At 49.8% G+C, this 20,899-nt stretch overlaps 1 protein-coding gene across 1 annotated transcript; it reads right to left on the bottom strand.

Annotated features, from left to right (window-relative positions):
- Positions 1 to 10,139: 10,139 nt before the first annotated feature.
- On the bottom strand, positions 10,140 to 10,589 carry LOC136470248 (uncharacterized). The gene has a single exon (XM_066468155.1). The coding sequence runs from the start codon at positions 10,587 to 10,589 to the stop codon at positions 10,140 to 10,142; it is 450 nt and encodes a 149-aa protein (XP_066324252.1).
- Between the last annotated feature and the right edge of the window lie 10,310 nt (positions 10,590 to 20,899).

Below are 20,899 nucleotides of genomic sequence, written 5' to 3'. Positions count from 1 at the left end.
ATTGCGGCAACGTATAGTAAGAGGGCCTCGTCCCTCGCCAGCGGTACCAGGATGGGAGGATTGGTGAGTAGCGCTTTGAGCTTGGCGAGGGCTTCTTCGGCCTCGGGGGTCCAAGAAAAGCGTTCGGATTTTCTCAAGAGGCGGTACAGAGGCAAGCCTTTTTCACCAAGGCACGAGATGAAGCGGCTCAGGGCCGCAAGGCATCCCATGACCCTCTGTACTCCCTTGAGGTCTCTAATTGGTCCCATGCTAGTTATGGCCAAGACCTTCTCCGGGTTGGCTTCGATGCCGCGTTCTAAGACTATGAATCCCAAGAGCATGCCTCGGGGGACCCCGAACACACACTTCTCGAGATTGAGCTTGATGCCCTTCTCTCTAAGGCACTTGAAGGCTATCTTCAAGTCATCGACAAGATCCTTGGCCTTTCTAGACTTGACCATGATGTCGTCCACATAGGCCTCGACGGTTCGCCCAATGTGGTCGCCAAAGACCTGGGTCATGCACCACTGGTAAGTGGCCCCTGCGTTTCTAAGGCCGAAAGGCATAGTCACACAGCAGTACATGCCAAATGGGGTGATGAAAGAAGTCGCGAGCTAGTCAGACTCTTTCATCTTGATCTGATGGTAACCAGAATATGCGTCAAGGAAAGACAAAGTCTCGCATCCCGCAGTGGAGTCAACGATTTGATCGATTCGAGGTAATGGGAAGGGGACTTTTGGACAGGCTTTATTCAAACCGGTGTAGTCTACACACATCCTCCATTTCCCATTTTTCTTTTTGACCAACATAGGGTTAGCTGACCACTCTGGATGGGATACTTCCCTGATGAACCCGGCCGCCAAAAGTTTCTGCACCTCCTCGCCGATAGTCCTACGCTTTTCCTCATCGAATTGGCGCAGGCGCTGCTTCACCGGTCTATAGCTAGCCTGAATGTCTAAGGCATGCTCAGCGACCTCCCTTGGTATGCTCGACATATCCAAGGGACTCCACACGAACATGTCAGCGTTTGCGTGGAGAAAGTCGATGAGCACGACCTCCTATTTGATGTTGAGGGTGGCACTTATCCTCAGCGCCTGGTCGTCGGGGCAGGCGGGGTCGACTGGGACGAGCTTGATGGCCTCCGTGGGCTCAAACGTCCCGGCTCAATGCTTGGGCTCGATCAGCTAGCTGCTAAGTCGGTCGAGGTCAACGATGAGGGTCTTGGCTTCCACGAGAGCCTTGGCGTATTTGATGCACTTGACATCGCAGTCGTATGCATGCTCGTACGTGGACTCGATCATGATGACGCCGTTGGGACCCAGCATCTTGAGCTTGAGGTAGGTGTAGTTGGGGACCGCCATGAACTTGGAGTAGCACGGCCGCCCTAGGATGGCGTGGTAGGTTCCCCTGAATCTGACCACCTCGAAGGTAAGTACCTCCTTGCGGTAGTTGGACGGGGTGCCGAAGCAGATAGGAAGGTCGATGCACCCAAGGGGTCGCGTGTGTTTCCTCGGCACAATGCCATGGAAGGGCGTGGCGTCACCCTGGAGCCGCGAATGGTCGATCTCTAGGAGCTCTAGGGTGCTGGCATAGAGGATGTTGAGGCTGCTGCCTCCGTCCATCAATACCTTGGTGAGCCCGGTGTTGCCGACGATTGGGTCGACAACAAGCGGGTACTGCCCGGGATTTGGGACATGGTCGGGGTGGTCATCTCGATCAAAGGTGATCGCTTCCTGAGACTAGTCGAGGTATTAGGGAGTGGCCACCTTGACTGAGAAGACCTCTCGGCGCTCCCTCTTCCGCTGGCGCGCTATGAGGCACGCCGAGGGTCCGCCAAAGATCATGAAGGCATTGTGAACCTTGGGGAACCCATCGTCCTTGTCATCGTCCCGGTCACCGGCCCCTTTTGGCTTGGTGTCATCATTGGGGGTCTAAGCTTGGCATAGTAACGCTAGAGCATGGAGCAATCCTCGAGGGCATGCTTTATCGGGCCCTGATGGTATGGGCAAGGCTTCCTAAGCATGTCGTCGAAGGGCCTAGGGCCCTTGAGGCCTTGGGGATTCTTGCGTTCTACGGCCGCGACTAGATCGGCCTCTAGGACCTCCTGCTTCCCTAGGCAGCCCTTTTTCTTTCTCTTGGGGAGGTGGGAGGCTGAGGCCTCAGGGGCCTTGTCCCTCCGCTTCCCCTTAGCATCGCTATCGGGGAAGATGGCTCCAACAGCCTCTTTGCCCAAGGCGAAGTTGGTGGTGATGTTGAGGAGCGCGGTAGCTAAGCGTGGCACGTTCCGACCTAACTCTCGGACCAAGTCTCGGTAGGTGGTGCCAGAGAGGAAAGCCTAGACGATTTCCGAGTCGCCGACGCTGGGCAACTCGGTGCACTATTTGGAGAAGCATCGGATGAAGTCTCGGAGAGACTCGTCTGGTTTCTGGTGACAACTCTTAAGATCCCAGGAGTTTCTAGGGTGCATGTATGTGCCCTGGAAGTTCCTGATGAAGATCCTAACCAAGTCACGCCAGTCGTGGATTTGTGAGGGAGGAAGGTGCTCGAGCCAGGCTCATGCTGAGTCTGACAAGAGCAAGAGGAGGTTGCGGATGATGAGCAGGTCATTGTCCACGCCACCTAGCTGATAGACTAGGCGGTAATAGGCAAGCCAGAGTTCGGGATTGGTCTCGCCGCTATACTTCATGAGATTGACTGGTTGCCGAAACCGGGCTGGGAAATGAGCAGCGCGGATGGCTCTGCTGAAGACTCGAGGGCCTGGCAGTTCAGGAGAAGCACTGCGGTCCTCCTCACTGTCATAATGGCCACCTCGGTGTGGGTGGTAGCCCCAGGCGGGCCCCTCGTTGTTGTGGCGTCGTCGCCTACTGACCACCTCATGGTCTCCCTGCACCTCGCATTGATTGCCAAGGCGATCAAGCAGCAAGGGGACCCTGTGGGCTATCGGTGCTCAAGAGGGCTCGGGATGAACCGAGGCTTCCCAATCCTGCCGAGGCGGTGCCACAGGTAGGTTCGAGGTGCCCCCGTGCCGTCGGGAGGCGGAACTCTCAGCCCGCTACACCACGGTGGTCTCTAGGAGATCTCAGACCTCACCGCGGACCTATCGCCCCTCCATGGCAGAAGGCTCGGGCATCACGCGGACTAGCATTGCCGCAGCTGCGATGTTCTGGCTAGCACGATTGAAGACTGGGGTTGCTCACTCCCTTTGTCATCATGGATGCAGTGGTGCACATCGCGGGCCCTTCATCGGGCTCCTCTGCCATTGCCACGACCTCGCTGCTCCTATTCGAGAGAGTCTCGAAGCTGCTGTAGAAGGAGTCGGTCTTGTTCGACCTTGGCCTGGAGCTCACGGAGCTGTTCCAGGTCCAGGCGTTGAGGTCGTGCAAGGCGAGGTTCTCGTTCCATGCTGCCAGTAGGACAACGTGTGGAGGTGTGGTGGCGCCTATACCCGGGTGAAGCAGGGAACGGCTACCTACCCCCTCGTCCTCCTTGTTCGCCCTCGACATCCCGAGCCCGACATGGAAACACTCGCGAGTGGGGTCGTAGGTGCCCTCGTCGTTGGAGTCGGAGTAGCCGAAGTAGTAGTCGCTTGCGGCCAAGAAGCGGCGCATGGCTTTAGGGTCGTGGAGTCCAGAGAAATCCGCTCCAGGCCAAGCCTTGTCCCCCTCCGAGGAGTCAATGTGGGTGTCGAGGTTGAGAGCAAAGCGCTGGCAGTGTCCTAAGGGATCCTCATGAGCAGAAGTGTAAGCGTAAGCATAAGAGGCGGCGGCATTTCTCAACCCAAAGGGGTATGGGGATGGTGACATCGCCAGGCTTTGCTCCACCGGAGTTGGCTCCTCAGGGAGCGGTGGAGCGGAGCTTGATGACTGGGCATCGCCGCATGCCACCGGTGTTTTTCCCTTGTCCAAGCTCAGGCTAGATAGGTCCCCAACCAGGGACCTTGCGCCAACAGCTGGTCGTAGGATACCAGCGGAGAGCGACGTGTTGCCCTAGATTCGCGTAGCGTCGGGGTGATCCTGCTCATGTCGTGCCTAGCGAGCGTGGCGAGAGCAGCCGCCTGGGTGCCGCCTGCACCTAGGCTACCGGTGCATGACTTCGTCGTCGATTGGTGGGGCTCGGGGCGTGAGGAGTACCATGTCGTACTCATGCCCTAGAGACATGAACTCTAGGCTCCCAAACCAAATCACCGTGCCGAGACGCAACGGTCGTACGAGGTCTGCCATCCGGAACTTGTTGGGATGACGAAACTGACATGCAGAGGCCCCTACCTGGCGCGCCAACTGTCGGTGTTTCGGACCGAGGGGTCCTCAACCAACTAGTAAATTTGTACTGTGTGTTCCCAATCCTGGATGGTGATGCAAAGAGACACAAGGCTTATACTAGTTCAGGCGATCGGTGCCCTACATCCAGTCTGAGAGATCGATCTTGTATTCCTTGCACCGAGGTGCTTGTAGTAGGGGGTTACAAGCTGGATGAGAGAGGGAGCTAGTCCTAGGTCTCGGCACGGAGTGATTCAGGCTGCTTGAGACATTGCTCTTAGATAGCGAGGGAGTATGCGTGTTACGGGGTGTTGTTTTTGTGTGTGCTTGTGTTCCTCCCTTAGAAACGGCCCAAATCCTTTCCTTTTATAGTTGAAGGGAGGACCAAGGTAGTACGTGTGCTAACTATACGGCGTTGTGCGAACGGAGGCGGCGTGTCCAAGCTCTGTAGCCTGTTCCTATGGCGGCGTGGTCGTCGGAGTGGTTCGTCCTTGAAGCGCTGGGGCGACGTGCTGGTCACATCCGACCCTGTGCGTCATGGGAGCTCTAGGGCTACCTCGAAGCGGGCGCGGCGGTCAGCGTGCGGGTCGCTGTGGGTTGACTACGTGTGAGGCCGAGGCTCGGTTGGTGCCGAGGCCGAACCATGGTGGGGGTCTCGACAGACTGAATCTCGAGATGGCCGAGGCCCTGATGTAGGGTGCTGAGGCTCAGAGGGAGCGGTTGGCCTGGTACGCTGGTTCGGAGGTGATGATGACCTGGGCCAGACCTCCCATGCCGTGTTGTCTTCGGGGCAGGTGTTACGGGGCACAGCGAGCGCTGGCGCTGATCATGGGCATAGCATCGAAACATAGTGGTCGATAATCCCCGCCATGCCTTGTCTTAGCCGGTATGGTGTTGATGCGACTCCTTGTCCCATCGGCCACTCCATGCTATCGAGCCATCGTCCGGCTGAGATTGCGGGAGTGGTTGACGCATTAATAGGACGTGACGTGCTATCGGGAAGACTGGTCGAGGCGGGAGCAACGGGTTATTGACAAGCCAGCCTCGGGCGATACAGAGAATAGCTGTCTCATTCGAGGCTATACGCACGGGGCCTCGGGCGAGACAGAAATTGGGCTCCTTGCCAAGTCCTCTCGTGAGAGGCCTAGCGCGAGGCGGAGATTTCGTCGGGGTGTCGAGACCTCCCGTGCGAGGCCTCAAGCGAGGCGGAGAGCCGGTGGGCTCGGACGAGGCTGGTGGTGAACCCATGGCTTACCTTCTGGCTTTGTTGTTGATGAGATTTAAGTGACTTTTTTGGTGTACGCTCGGGGTACCCCGTTTTATGGTACCCGACAGTATGCAACTAACTAATTATCACTTTATAATTCAAATACAAGGCTGCATGTATAGTTTTGATTGTGTGGATGATTTCATGTGGATAATGATGTTTGCTGTAAAACTTGTTAATAACAAAGTTGTAGATAACTTACTAATATACCTTGTGTTAAATTTTCACAGTCATAGGCCTTAAGGTTGAAGAGTGGTAGCTGTTACAAGTTTGCTGTCCGAAATGTTTACTTTCTAGACAGATTTTATTGACTGATTTGTTTGACCTAGATAACTGTTGAATCACCTTAAAAGTTTTAAAAGGAAGTTGTAGAAAATTTCATAAGCTTTCCAGAGTGTCTAGAATCATATGATTTCGATATATATAACTCCAGTTATGGTTAAAATAAGTAGCTGTTGTTTTGTAGTTCGCTAAATGAGTCGCATGAGTGTTTGCTTAAGTAATAGAGAAGAGATATGCACCTACTCAGTAAAATATGATGCACTTGTGATTACTTTCACACCATGCTGTTGAAATTACTTACAAGGATGCATTCATCATGTTTTATCATACTATACTTGTCGACATCTATGCATTCACAATATCTTATGTCATATTCATGCATATAGGATTGACCGAGGAGATAACGTTGCTGGAATTCAACGAAGAAGAGGAAGGGAACCAGCAGGAGATTCCTCAAGCCACAGCTCCCAAAGAAGAGGAGCAGAATCCAGAAGAGCTTCTGGAGTGCCCTGATCACCACCCTACTTCCTTTATGAAAGGCAAGCCCCAGAGCATTCTAAGTCTCCCAGTGTTTTACAAAATATTACTTGAGTCTTTTATGATTGATGCATTAGGTTATAAGAGTTGTCTAGAAACACTTGATGCATGGAACTACCTTGTCTAGATATATATACCTTTAACCCTGTGTAGGTCTAGTATCGAATATCTGCTTAGCCAGGCTTAGACCGGTAGAAGTCGGGTGATTTCCTGTCACCTGTGAGATATAGGTGGATACCGAAGCACGGTTGGCTATATTTGCTATCATGGCAAAGAACCATGGGGTAAAAGTAAATGGAGGCCGAGTAGAGTCTATGTGTAGGTTGACTCATGTGATTCCGTCTATGCCGATTAAGGACCATACTGTTGTTGGCGCTGTTTGACAAGATTGAACGCATGCCTATCACTTAGCTGGCCAGATAACTCGTTCTGACCATGAAGCCAAGTAGCTCAACTCAAGCCAGGCCCCACTCTATCAAAGTGCGCACTCTGGATGGTAGTAAGAATGTGCGGGGAGCCAGACATGAGCCCAAGGGCAGGCTGGGCCTGAACATCCTGGCAGTTGGTTGTCCCTGATTGTGCGGCACTAGGCGAACCCATGAAATGTGGACTTGAGTTGTACCAAAGGTGACCTAAGGTGACCGTTGATCTGGTTTGCCTAGGTTTGTGTTAGGAATAAATTCTCAGCTGGTTGAAATCGATTCGAATCGCCATCTCTCCCGAATAGTGAGAAACTTGGCCAGTACCAACATCGTAGTAATTGTATTATGGAATGTGATGGTTCGGATAAACATGGAATTACTACACCTGCTATGGTTACTACTGTATGTTCTTAAAATGATATACCACATGTTTGGCACAGGATAGTTGCTAATCTAGAGATGGATAGTTATAATTAACTTGATGATAGAACTATAATTGTATAACTGAGTTAATCGCTTTTTATGCAAAATGTTGTCAAGCTACATCCACTTATACAGCCTTGCATAATCCTTGGAGTCAATTTATTTCTAGTTTATGATGGGTAATTCTAGCTAAGTACCTTCTTGTACTTAGGGTTTTATTCCCATTGTTGCAGATGGCACGGTATATCATGGATATTACAAGAATTGCTTCTATCCCGCTGTGGATGAAGAGTAAGCCTCGGGCAGGCATCTTTAATAATCCCTCTATTATGCTTTTCTGGATTGTGATCTTATGCTGGCACTGTATTTGAACCATGTTGGGAATGCTACTTTCAAACTTAATTTGCTTTCACTACTATCTATCAAACTTGGTTTGTAATAACTCTATTCTACACTATGATGGATGAAATGTATCTGTGAACTTTATGTAATATGTGATATGTATGTTGAATCATGTACGATCTTGGTTGTTTGTGGATCGTTTATCGAGACCCATCGTGGTACTCGATAGACTACCGGGTTTATATGGGCTCAAGTATGATAGTGCGACCGCTTACCGGCTGCTATTGTACTTGTGCTCTTATAAATTGGTCGGTTCTATGACAATAGGTGCACATAATCTGTTTAGCATCGACTACTATGGTTGGCCAATAGAAGCCTTGTCGAAACATGTTTCTGACCAGGGTCCTAGGTGCAGCATGGTGCCCGTAGACCCCACCATGGATATCACTCAGCAACTACTTCCCTTGTTCAATGGGGATGCAGTGCTGCAGGATCCCAGTCTGGCTTTGCCTATAGAGCTCGCCCTTAATAATGACAAAGGACTTGGTGTGATGCATGAGCTGCCAAGCCTCCATTTTGTCCATCAGCAGTGCCACACGGAGGAGGTAGTCGAGGTAAGGCATCCTCCAGTCGGCCAGAGGGTCAGGCTCTATCACTGGATCCTCATCAAGCTCCATGACTTTGGGGTCAGATGGAGCCGCCGGCTAGTTAGCCCTCGAGCCTAGGGTAGGGGCCTATCACTGGTCTATTCTAGCTCCTCATAGTGGACCAAGGGCTTATACTGATTGCTAGCAAAGATGCCCATTGGCACTGGCTCTCGGCCTAAAGTCATTTTTGCCAGTGTGTCGGATGCCTTGTTGAGACGCCTCGAGATGTGATTGAGCTTGAGACCATCAAACTTGTCCTCTAGCTAGCGGACTTATCAGCAATACGTAGCCATCTTGGCATTGTGGCAGCTTGATTCCTTCATGACTTGGTCGATGACCAGCTGGGAGTCGCCCCGGATGTCAAGCCGTTGGATACCCAACTCGATGGTGATGCATAGGCCGTTGATGAGGGCCTCATACTTGGCCACATTGTTCTAGGAGGGAAATGGATGTGAACCATGTACCTCATGCGTACCCTGTGGGGCGAACATAAAGACCAGCCCTGTGCCAGCGCCTTTCTTCATCAGCGATCCATCAAAGTACATTGTCCATTACTCTTGGTCGATGACTGCTGGCGGCATTTGGATCTCGGTCCACTCTACAATGAAATCAGCCAGCACTTGGGACTTGATGGCCGTCCGAGGGGTATATGAAATGCCTTAACCCATCAGCTTGAGTGCCCACTTCGCGATTCTTCCTATGGCATCCTGGTTTTGGATGACCTCACCAAGAGGGAAGGATGTCACGACCATCACCGAATGCGACTCGAAGTAGTGACACAACTTCCTCTTAGCGATAAGGATGGCGTACAGGAGTTTCTAGATTTGGGGGTAGCGAGTCTTGGAATCGGACAAGACCTTGCTAATGAAGTACACGAGACGCTACACTTTGAGGGTGTGTCCCTCTTCTTCTCACTCTACCACTAGGGCGGTGCTGACCACTTGCATGGAGGCCACAATGTAGAGCAGAAGTGGTTCTCCATTGGTTGGGGGGACCAGGATTGGGGCCTTCGTCAGGAGATGCTTGACCTTGTCAAGTGCCTCCTAGGCCTCGCGCATCCATTCGAAGCGGTTGGCCTTCTTTAGGAGCCAATAGAGGGGGTGACCTCATTCACCAAGGCATGACATAAAGCGGCTAAGCGCGGCGAGGCACCCTATAACTTGTTGTACCCCCTTTATGTTCTAGATTGGGTCCACCCTCATGATGGCCGAGATCTTCTCCGGGTTGGTTTCGATGCCATGCTTGGAGATGATAAAAGCCAGCAGCAAACCCCTTGGGACCCCAAAAATGCACTTCTTGGGGTTGAGTTTGATACTGTTTGCTTAGAGTTTTGTGAAGGTCTACTCTAGGTTGGCTATGACCTGGTCAGTTGGTTTGGATTTGACCATGATGTCATCGACATAGGTCTCGACGGTCTACCCGATGAGATCCTCGAAATACTTGAGCATGCAGCGTTGGTACATAGCCCCCATGTTCTTTAGGCCAAACAACATTGTGACGTAGCAGAATGATCTGAATAGGGTGATGAAAGATGTCGCGAGCTAGTCAGACTCTTTCATCGCGATTTGATGGTACCTGAACTACGCATCAAGGAAGCAAAGGGTTTCGCACCCTGAGGTCGAGTCGACTACTTGGTCTATGCATGGCAAAGGAAACGAATCCTTTGGACACGCTTTGTTGAGACCCATGCAGTCAACACACATTCTCCATTTCCCACTCTTTTTTGTATAAGAATAGGATTGGATAACCACTCAGGGTGGTATACTTCCTTGATGAACCCAGCCGCCAAAAGCTTCACAATCTCCTCGCCGATGGCCCAGCGTTTCTCCTCATCAAAGCAACATAGGCGCTGCTTCACCAGCTTGGAGCCTAGCCTGATCTTCAAGGCATACTCAGTGACTTCTCTTGGAATGCCTGGTATGCCTGAGGGTCTCTACGCAAAGATGTCTCTGTTGGTGTGGAGGAAGTTGGCGAGCGTGCTTTCCTATTTGGAGAAAAACGTGGTACCGATGCGCGCCGCTTTGCCCTCGAAGCCGCTGGGGTCTATGAGGACCTCCTTGGTGCCCTCTACAGGCTTGAAAGACCTGACCGACCACTTGGGGGCGAGCACTTCTTCGATGACCTCCTCCCTGATGGTCGCAAGTTCTTTGGAGGCAACAATTGTCGCGGTGTGTTTGCAACACATGACCTCACACTCGTAGGCACGCTGGAAGGAGGTGCCGATGGTGATGACCCCACATGGACCTAGCATCTTCAACTTTAGATAGGTGTAGTTGGGGATGGCCATGAACTTCGCATAGCATGGACATCCCACGATGGCGTGGTAGGTCTCGTGGAACCCGTGGAACCCGACCACCTCGAAGGTAAGGGTCTCTGTCCTATAATTGGTTGGATTCCTAAAGGTGATGGGCAGATCGATCTGCCCAAGTGGCATGACCTGCTTTCTAGGTATAATGCCATGGAAAGGTGCCTCGATCGGCTAGATGCGCGATCAGTTGATGCCCATGGCGTCGAGCATTTCAACGTACATGATGTTGAGGCCGCTGCCTTCATCCATCAACACCTTGGTGAGCTGCTTTGTGCCGATGATTGGGTCAACCACGAGCAGGTATCTTCATGGTTGTGGGATGCTTTTCTGGTGGTCGGTCCGATCAAAGGTTATGGCAGACTCTGACCATCGGAGGAAGGAAGGCGCGGCCAACACGGTCGTATAGACCTCACAGCATGCAAGCTTCTAGAGGCTCTTGGAGTCATAGGCCATCGACCCTCCAAAGATCATGAGGTAGCCATCCAGTGTTGGAAATCTACCATCCTTCCCCCTTGGTGTCATTTGTGGCTAGCTTGGGCTCCTTCCTATGCTCCTCCTTGTTGGAGCCTCTAGACAAGAACTGCTTCATGAGGACGCAGTCCTTGTATAGGTGCTTGACAGGGAAAGCATGGTTCAGGCATAGCCCTTCGAGTAGCTTCTCAAAGTGGTTCGAGGTACCCTCGGTGGGCTTCCAACCCCCTTGTGGTCGGCAGTGGCCATGAGCGAGCCCTCGCGCCGCTACTTGTTCTTCTTCTTGTTGGGGCGGTTAGAGGCGCCTTCGCCGGCATCCTCGTCCCGCTTTGCCTTGCCCTTGGGGCGGTCAAAAATCACCCCGACCGCCTCCTCGCCCGAGATGTGGCTGGTGGTGATGTCGAGGAGCTCCTTGGTGGTTTGCGGGCCCTTACATCCTAGCTTGTGAACTAGGGACTCACAGGTGGTCCCGGATAGGAAAGCTCCTATGATGTCGGCGTCGGCAATGTCGGGCAACTCGTTGCACTGCCAAGAGAAGCACCGGATGTACCCACGAAGAGTTTCCCTGAACTTTTGTTGGTAGTTTTTGAGATCCCATCGGTTCCTAGGATGCGCGTATGTGCCCTGGAAGTTTTCCACAAAGATCTCTTTTAGGTCTGCCCAACTTTGATTCGGTTGGGCGAAAGGTGCTCCAACCACGTTCATGCCGAATCAGCCAGGAACAATGGAAGGTTGAGGATAATGAAATTGTCACTATCTGCTTCACCGGCTTGGCAAGCAAGCCGATAATCCTTGAGCCATAGTCCGAGGTTTGTTTCCCTAGAGTATTTTGGGATGTTGGTCGGCGGTCGGTACTGCGGTGGGAAGACAACATTCAGGATGTGTCGGCCAAAGGCCTGAGGTCCTAGCAAGTCAGGGCTCGGGCTTTGGTCCTCGCCGCTGTCATAGTGTTCACCACGATGAGGGTGGTAGCCACGGCTAGCCTCCTCCCTCTCATCGCTGCGGGCACGCCTGTGGGCATCTAGGGTGTAACAGAACCGCCCAATTTATACAAGATCAAGTATGGTTATCCCTGCTAACACGTTGACACACACATACCTTCACTCATATAAACCTGGTAGTCCACCGAGTGTCCCGAAAGACCTCAGTAAATCAACATCATAACCAAGATCGCGTGATTAAGCAAATACACATCACATACACAGGGTTGCAGCGGAAAATAATATTACAAGTGGATTCACAAATAATAGTACAAGTTTGGGTTTCAAAACCGATTAGTGAAAATAACATAGCTTTCAAAAGATTACATTAATATATGTTCCAAATACATTGCTAGCATAAGTGACATCATCCGACAAAAGCATATAGATGAGAAGTAACTATAGAATCACCGAGCCACCGGCGGTTAGCCACCATCTTCACAGGCCGAGAACTTCACCTGCAACATGGTGGGATAAACCCTGAGTACGAGAAGGTACTCAGCTAGACTTACCCGTCAAAACCAGAAATAAAGGACACCAAGGGTCATGCAAGGCTTATAAGGTGGGCTAGCTTAACACAGTTGCATAAAAGAGCTTATGAATGTAGTGACCAATTAAAACTTAGCATCAAGCTTATCATCATTTACCTGCCCACTACATTAGCACCTGTACTAGAGCACTCACTTATTAGGAGCAATCAATATTAACCATAGCAGGTATAATAAGGCTGTCATCATCATTTCCGAACCATTAGGTTATTTAGTGTATCTACTTTGGAGATAAGCCCGTCAAGTTCTCACTAACCGGGAGAGATGGTGACTCGAATCGAATTACAACTCAGCTGAGGGGGTATTCCTAACTCTTGCCCTGGCATACTTTGCAAGGGTAGCCGTGGGTCACCTTTGGGACAACTTAGGAACCAAATTCGTGGGTTCGATCAGCGCCAGCACTCTCAGGGATTACCCTTCTGTCAGGACGATCAGGACTTTTAAATCACCTGCCCTTTGACTCACGCCTACGGCTCCCTTCCGAGGCGCACTTTATACTTATCGACTCCTGGCCTGAGGTGAGCTACTCAGCTTCATGGTCGGTCTCCAGACCCGGCCAACTAAGAGAGAGGCATGCGTTCAACATGAATAGGAAAGGCTCCAAGATTCAGTCCTTAAGCGACATAGATGGAGTCACTACAAACCGGCAAGCCTCCGTCTGGTCTTCATTTCAAATTAAGACTGGTTCTTTTCCACGATAGCAAATATAGCCAACCGTGCCATATGTATCTTCCTATATCTCGCAGGTGACAGGAAATCACCTGACTTCTACCTGTGTTTAAGCAGGGCTAAGCACTACACTGAGCCTGAGCTACATAGGATTCAGGGTATCAATATCTGGACAAGGATTGGATAACCAATGCAGCAAGTGTTTGCATCCAACACCTAAACTTAATGCAACAATATATATATGTAACAATAATACTATAACTGCATTTTGGAAATTAGGAGGCTTAATATGCTCCGGGGCTTGCCTAGGATCCGACACAAGTCAGTTCAGTTAGGTGGCACTGTCCTGGTGACATTTCAGGTCCTAGCACTTGCTTAGTCCTTCCATCTTCAGGATAGATCCATCAAACGCTGTCTTCGGGTTTGGCTCCAACATCACATCCTTCACATGGTTCATCTAGCGCACCTAGATGAGATGCAAGATGCAAGTGTATGAATACATGGAAGTGCAATAGACGATGCATCGCATGCAGTAAGTAAGACAAGCACAAGGTTACATTAACATGCACAAGCACTTCGCATTGCCTACTTTAAATATCGCACAATTTATCATCCCACAATAGCAAAGAAGATGACAACACCAAGCATGACACAAATTTACCAAGATCTCAGGTATTCTAACTCAACCATCATCCAAGGTATGAGCCACACTTAGCAATATACAAGCAAACAACTATAATTGGAATCTGTCAATTTCTGGACATGCAAACAGCAGCTACAAGATTTAGCTATAACTGGAGTTACACAAATCCAAATGACTTACAAGAAGATATCCTGGAAAGCTTATGGAATTTTCTACAACTTTGTTATTATCACTAAAAGCTCATTCAAATCATAACTAGATCAAACACTAGCATCTTTCAGATCTGCTCAGAATACAATTAAAACCTGACCAAATACTTAAAAGTCATGTAACTCCTACACTATCTGGCCTATGACCTCACAATTTGAACACAAGCAAGATCATGAAATTTTCTACAACTTTTGTATTCACTACAACCATAGTAAACATCATTTACACCACGAATATAATTGCACAAGCAAAACTACAATTGCAACCCAACAGCAGTGGTATAGAAAACTGATAAGAACTTCAGAGAAGCACAACTGGAGTTCTAGACCTCCAACAAACATGAACCATAACTTTTTGAAAAGCCTAGGAAGTTACCTACAACTTTACTATTCTCATATTAAGATGATTCTACAGTTAGAAGGGTCAATTAATTCAATAATTGCATCTCTGTCCAAAACATAGACAGAAACTGACATGCCACTTTAAACAGCTATAAATGGAGTTATACATGTCCAATAAATATGGTTCTAGACTTTTTAGAAATATTATCAAGTTCTAAACAACTTTGTTGTAAACACCTAAAGCTAATTATACTATTCAGAAGGCCCCACAATACCAACAAGGTAACCCTGTCAGAGTTTGGGCAGAAACAGCCACTGATATCTAAGCAAGTATAACTCAAGATCTACTTAACCAAAAATCATGATATTTAGCTTTTTGAAAAGCTTAATAAAAGTACTACAACTCATGTATTATCATAAAGTCATGATTCATAACCTAACTAAGCCAATTAATTTAATCTTGCAGACCTATTCAGAATAAGGGTAAGACAATACTAGGTAATTTATTATTTTTATATATCTTAAACTATCAAGCCTAAAATACTGAAATTTTTACCAGACATCACTAATCACATCAGTAACACTCCATAAAAACTTCACGTTTATTTGAGTAAAATAACTGCAGTTATAAAAAGAACAAGACATGACTAGCATTAAGAACCTAACTGCCTAAATCTATTTTTACAGATAAACCTTTCAACTAAAACATGTAATATTATTGATCTAGTACATAGAGAATTTCACAAGGATTCCAAAAAGTTCACATTTGTTATTTTAGGATTTTTCTACTAATTAATACGGATTTTCAAAGTGGAGCATTCAAATCTGTAAAAACCAGAGAAAAAGGAAATTGAAATCTTGCATCGGGGTCCTTGTGAAAACATAAATTAAATGTCAGCGAATCGACCCTTCTCGGCACTATTCACTGGAGTCACTAGTTCTTCACAAAACCCCCTGCCTTTTCCCTTATTGCCGCGCGAGGTCCATCGTCTTCTCCAACTCATAGACGAACGCAGAGCTTGGTGGCCGGCCGACGACCGACTTGGCCGGCTGGAGAGGGACTTCGGCGGCCACAGAGGGGTGGTGCTGGGGCTTGGCCGTGGACCGCCGTGGCCATGCCTGGCCCTGGCCGACCAAGCAGTAGGTAGCAGCAGTGCAGCAACAGAGCATCGCCAGGCCAACGTTGCCGGCAGCGGCAGCTTTGTCGACGGCGAGCACACGGTGGGTCACGGCTCGGCCTAGGGCTTGGGGAGTCGGTCGCGGAGCCGTAGGCATACTCGGTGATGGCGCGGGAGGACTGCAGGAGAAGGAGGGGTGGTGGCAATGGAGTTTGGCCGCGGCGGCTATGGCGGCCGCTGCTCTGGCAAACGCGCAGGCGCGAGGTCAGAGCGAGAGAGGCGATGGGAGGGCGAGCGAGTGAGCCAGAGGGAGCTCAGGGCGCTCGGTTTTCACTCCAGAAGGGCGCCTGGGGACGCGATAGGGCAGCCACGCGGCAAGCAGCACGCAGCAATGGCGGGTGTGCTCTATGCATGGCGGCCATGCCTTGGACACGCGCCGCCCATTGAGGCGTTTTACCGAGCACGTGGCGGGCAGCAAAGCGACCAGCGTGGGGCACGATTCTAGGCTGTTTGCAGGCCAAATTTGGACATGGGCCCAAAATGAAGTTTGGTCTACACCTGATGCTCTCCAACTTTGCTTAAGGGTTCAGGGTCATTAGGGTTATGGTTTAGCAGATAACATGCTCCTAACTTTGGTTTGTCAGCGTGACGACGGTGATTAGGAAAAACTCAGAATTAACCATCAACACGAAGCCAAACGGGTTCCAACTTTTTGCATGCTCTTCTGCATAATATAACCTTCCACTTTTATTTTTAGACCAACTCAAGTTGCTTAGCGAATTTTGGAGAACGTGGAATGTCAACGTCGTTGCTTAGCGAAACTGACTTAGAATAATTCTAAGTGTTGAAAACCACATCAAATTCGATCTTGTGACCTCGATTTGACTTACTTCCAAGCTGATCTAGCTCTTAGTCCAAAAACCAAGTTTGTTCTACATGATATGGACTACAACTTTCATTTAAGGTCCAACCTCAAAACTGGTATAGAACCTACTGTTCTACTTTGACCAAAATAGGATCACGATGAAGCTTATATTATCCTTTTTGATCCATTAGAGCATTTTCTGGCCACCTGCTCAACATGAACCCTTCATAACATTTGTTCATGAGTGCAAGTAGAGTTGTTTGAGCAAGGTACCAAGATTTGGTTGACTTCATAGGTTTCCATCCACTTGATAAAGCAATTCATGCAAAGATATGACTTATCATTTCATGTGACTTTTTTATTCCAAACTTCATGAAACTTTTCCACGGGTCTAGATGGATGCATGTGGATGTAATGTACATAGAAGAAGCATGTTTAGCATTACTCTTGCATAATCTTAACAAGGGTCCATATATAAGCAATTGTGCGTGGCCCAAGTTTAAGTTGGAGCTCCATCATGTAGATTGTATCTTGACACCTTGATTACCACTTTACATGTCATGTTTGAGCTCAAACCCATTGCTTAACTGGTGATAAACACCTAGGGTGTTACATAGGGTGTTGCGCGTGTTAGGGTGGAGGACAAGACGCTCATGCACTAGGGCTACGGCGTGTGGCCTATCGCCTCGCTGTGCTTGGTGGATTGACACGTCCCTGTCGGGTCGCTCCAAGGGCGCACGCTGGCTGGCGTTGAGCTTGCGTCGTTTGGACAGCGAGCTCTCGGCCTGCTGCGTTGCCGCACGCTCGAGTAGCGTGCGAATCTCATGATAGGCCCGATGATCCTCGGGTGTCGCAGGCTTTGGAAGCCCTCGGAGCAAGGCCCCCATGGCAGCGATGTTCTGGCTTGCCCGAGTTAAGTGTGGGAGGGCTTCATCATCCTCGATGATCCTCCGGTTCACATTGTAGGCCATGCCACGCGCACGCCCACCGTCTCCATGGCACTCGGTCTCTCGCTCGAGCTTCGTGCGTTCCTACTTGAGCTAGAGTCATGCTTCTTCGAGCTCTTGGTGTCACGGCCTCAGCTGCTCTACCCATAGGCGAGGTGGGGCCCCTACTTCCCCCTTGACCTCATCGTCGAGGTCATTTGTTGGGGTAGCCCCTCCCTCATGGATGCTTTTTGATGTATCCCTCAGGGGTACCTGCCATGAAACATTCTCATGAGGGGTGATGGCTCCCCCTGCTAGAGTCAGAGTCAGAGGGCGACTCTGATTCTCTCGCGAGAAGGTCGTGGAAAGATTCCATAAAGTATTTGGTCATCCCCCATGAACTCGATGTTCGTAGGGGATGGGGGCATGTGATGCGCCACAAGGTGGCCAACGGTCTCTGCGGCGTTGTGCAGACCGAACGGGAGCGTTGTCGAGACGCTCTGGATGAGGTATTCAAGGGAGAACAACTCTCCTCCGGCAAGCTACATCATGACATTGGCGAACAAGAAGTTGAGGCGGCGCAGGTCCTCCCAGGACGGTCGGGGTCCCAGGAAGGCGCCGAGCTAGCGCTCTAGCCTTCGGTAATCGAAGCCGAGGAGCTGGTTGCTCCCAAGGGGTGTGGGCCTTCGGTGCGCATAGCTACAGCTCCTCAAGCATCTCGGCGATCATGTTGAGGCTGGCGGAGTGGAGTGGCTGGACGACAATGGGAACCTCGCCAACTCTCCCTCCGTCGTAACGAAGAAGTCCAGGTTCCCGAAGCGCACGTGCACATCTAGGACCCAGCTGACGATGTGACTAGTCGTCTGAGGCCTGATGTGGACATCGAGATACGTAAAAAGCCCCTACCTGGTGCGTCAACTGTCGGTGTTTTCGAACCACCAAAGAGTAAATTTGTATTTGCGCATCTGGCTCGATGGTGTGCTCGGAGGACATAAGGGGTTATACTGGTTCGGATAGAACATCCCTACATCTAGTTCGCTATTGCTCGTGTTACCGGCACTTAGGTATCCCTAATATCGATACCCGACAATGCCATGAGCAAGGAAGTTAGCACCCATGCTGACTTCTCTGGATGGCTCGAGACGTATTAAAAGGTCATGACCGACCCCAAGGCCGTGGGCTCCGTCACGACCGATCTCGAGGCCACGAGCTCCGTCTCGCCCGACCCCTTAGGTGCGGGCCCCGTCTCGCCCGACCCCTTGGATGTAGGCCCTGTCTCGCTCGACCCCAAGGACACAGGTTCTTTCTCGCCCATGGCCGCGGGCTCTGTCTCGCCCGACCTTGAGGTCGTAGGCTCTGTCTTGCTCGACCTCGAGGCCGCGGGCTCCGTCTTGCCCGACCCCTTGGGTGTGGGCTCTGTCTCACCCAACCCCAAGAACGCGTTTTCCGTCTTGCCCAAGGTCGTGGGCTCCATCTCGCCCGACCTCGAGGACGCGGGTTCCGTTTCGTTCGACGGGGACCCATACCGCCGCCAACCACTCCAGGTCCAAGCGTATGGACCTGGGTCAAAACTCTGACACCAGGGAAGAGGCTGGCATGCCTCGATGTAACCCGTGGCTATGACGGGCCATACCTGGGGATTCACATCAAGAACAGTGTCTAGCGTGTCGGTGCTGTTCTGCCTAATCCTTGTACAGATGCTGACAGGCGCGTCAGTTCACCACGACGTCCGTCGGGACGGAGTGGAACGCCATGACCGGCAGATGACGCCTGCGCATGGAGCTAGTGACGAACAGGGCCGCGACATAGAGCCATCCCTAGTTGACATCTACAGGATCGGTGGGACCCGCATGAAGGAGAAGAAGGACCCGACAACCCTAGAAGCCTTCTTCTTTCTCTCGTTCTTCTCCTTTTCCTCCTCTGTAACCCGCGCTTTTCCTTTGCCTATAAAAGGGGAAGCAGACCGCCCCATGAAATGAGGATCTGGACACAAGAGCACGACACGAGCACACGGCTGAGCGGTAAGTGAGCTCTCAGCACCCATTCACTCCTTTCACCAGAGACTTGGGATACTCTCCCTCTCTCGCCTATTTGTAACCCCTACTGCAAACCAAGTGACGGCAACACGAGCAGCAGCGAACTGGACGTAGGGACGTTCCACCCGAACCAGTATAAACCCTTGTGTCCTCCGAGCACACCATCCGAGCCAGACGCGAAAATACAAATGTACTCGTCGGTGGTCCGAAAACACCGACAGACATATCTAGTTGCAAGAAGGTGTTGACGTCGAAAATCATGTGAACAGAACGCAAAAATAGTGATGGGCATATAACTAGTAATAGATGACCGAAAACTATATCAAAATATCTAAGATCAAAACCAAAATAACCAAAACTGAAATGTTAAGTTACAATTTGGTCTCTAATAATTCTAAGTAACCCAATTTTGTCCTATTATTTTGGTTTCTGGTTCAGTTAACTGAATAATTGAGAAAGCCCCAAAAGACATATGGGCAAGTCCATCCGTTGAGCAACTTAGAACGTCTCCGGCAGTCCGATTTTTCTAACATCCAATGACAAAAAAAATTGTTATTTTGAAGATTTTGTAGCTCCAACAGTCCCCACCCATCTCCAATGAGAAAATTAAAATCTTAACCCTAAAATCATATCCTCCCGTCCTCAAATTAAGGGGAGACCTCTTCTCCCTGATCCACCGCTTTTTCTCATTGGGGATGGAATTTTTTTCATTCTACTAGAGACCTTTATAAAATCCCAAAACACCTTTTATATCTCCCCAATAACTAGTTTTTTGGTTTGATTTTTCTCCTACCGCTGAAGATGCTCTTACTATCTCATATTTTGCCACATCATCTAAGAGTTAGTAGTACACCAAAAAGCCTTTTCCATTATCTTAAAAAAATCAAAAAGCCTCTCCAATAATACTACAACTTAGACACTTGGTCACATGTATTCCTTTTCCCCAACCACTTTCTTCCTCCCCCGTCACACGGCATGACAGTAATCACCTCCTTCGATTGTATACAGAAGCTGATTTGAGAAGAACATGAAGGCTCCGAACAGTGAGCAAAACGAACAGCGTGTTCGGCTGGCCGGCTGACTTTTTTTCCCAGCCGGAACAGTATTTTTCTCTCACAAAATTCCAGTATAAACCGTGTTTTTCAGCTGCTACAGTAAAAAAAATAATACCAGACGAACGCTCTTAAAATGCACTATCTAATTAAGCTATAGTCAGTTGCTTCCCTTCTCTATTTTCAGTCAAAATGTAAAATACGCCGGTCGGCACATTTTTCACCCCTACAAATGTTGATATCGAATTGGACGGATGCAGCATATCCCCTCCGGATTCTTTCTTCAAGAGCAGAGCACCACTCGTCCTCGCTCCCCGCCCTCAATGCGTACTCTCTTTTGACGCGTTGAACCTTTAATTTACCAGTGTCGCTCCCTTCGTACTGTACAATTTTCAAAATGAAAACGGTGAATAAGACATAAAATCTTTATGTTCTTTATTGACTTCTGCAGACAAAAAAAACAACTGTCTACAACTCTATGTGCCGTGTGCCTGTGTGCATCACAAACCGCTCGGCTGAAACACAAGGACGCGAGCAGCATCCCAACCGTGGCGTCAGTTCGACCAGGACTTGTGTC

This window comes from Miscanthus floridulus, chromosome 8, assembly GCF_019320115.1.
Source record: "Miscanthus floridulus cultivar M001 chromosome 8, ASM1932011v1, whole genome shotgun sequence".
In the NCBI taxonomy this organism is placed as follows: Eukaryota; Viridiplantae; Streptophyta; class Magnoliopsida; order Poales; family Poaceae; genus Miscanthus; species Miscanthus floridulus.
Note: the sequence above shows the minus strand (reverse complement) of the source record. Positions and strands in the feature narration are given on the sequence as shown.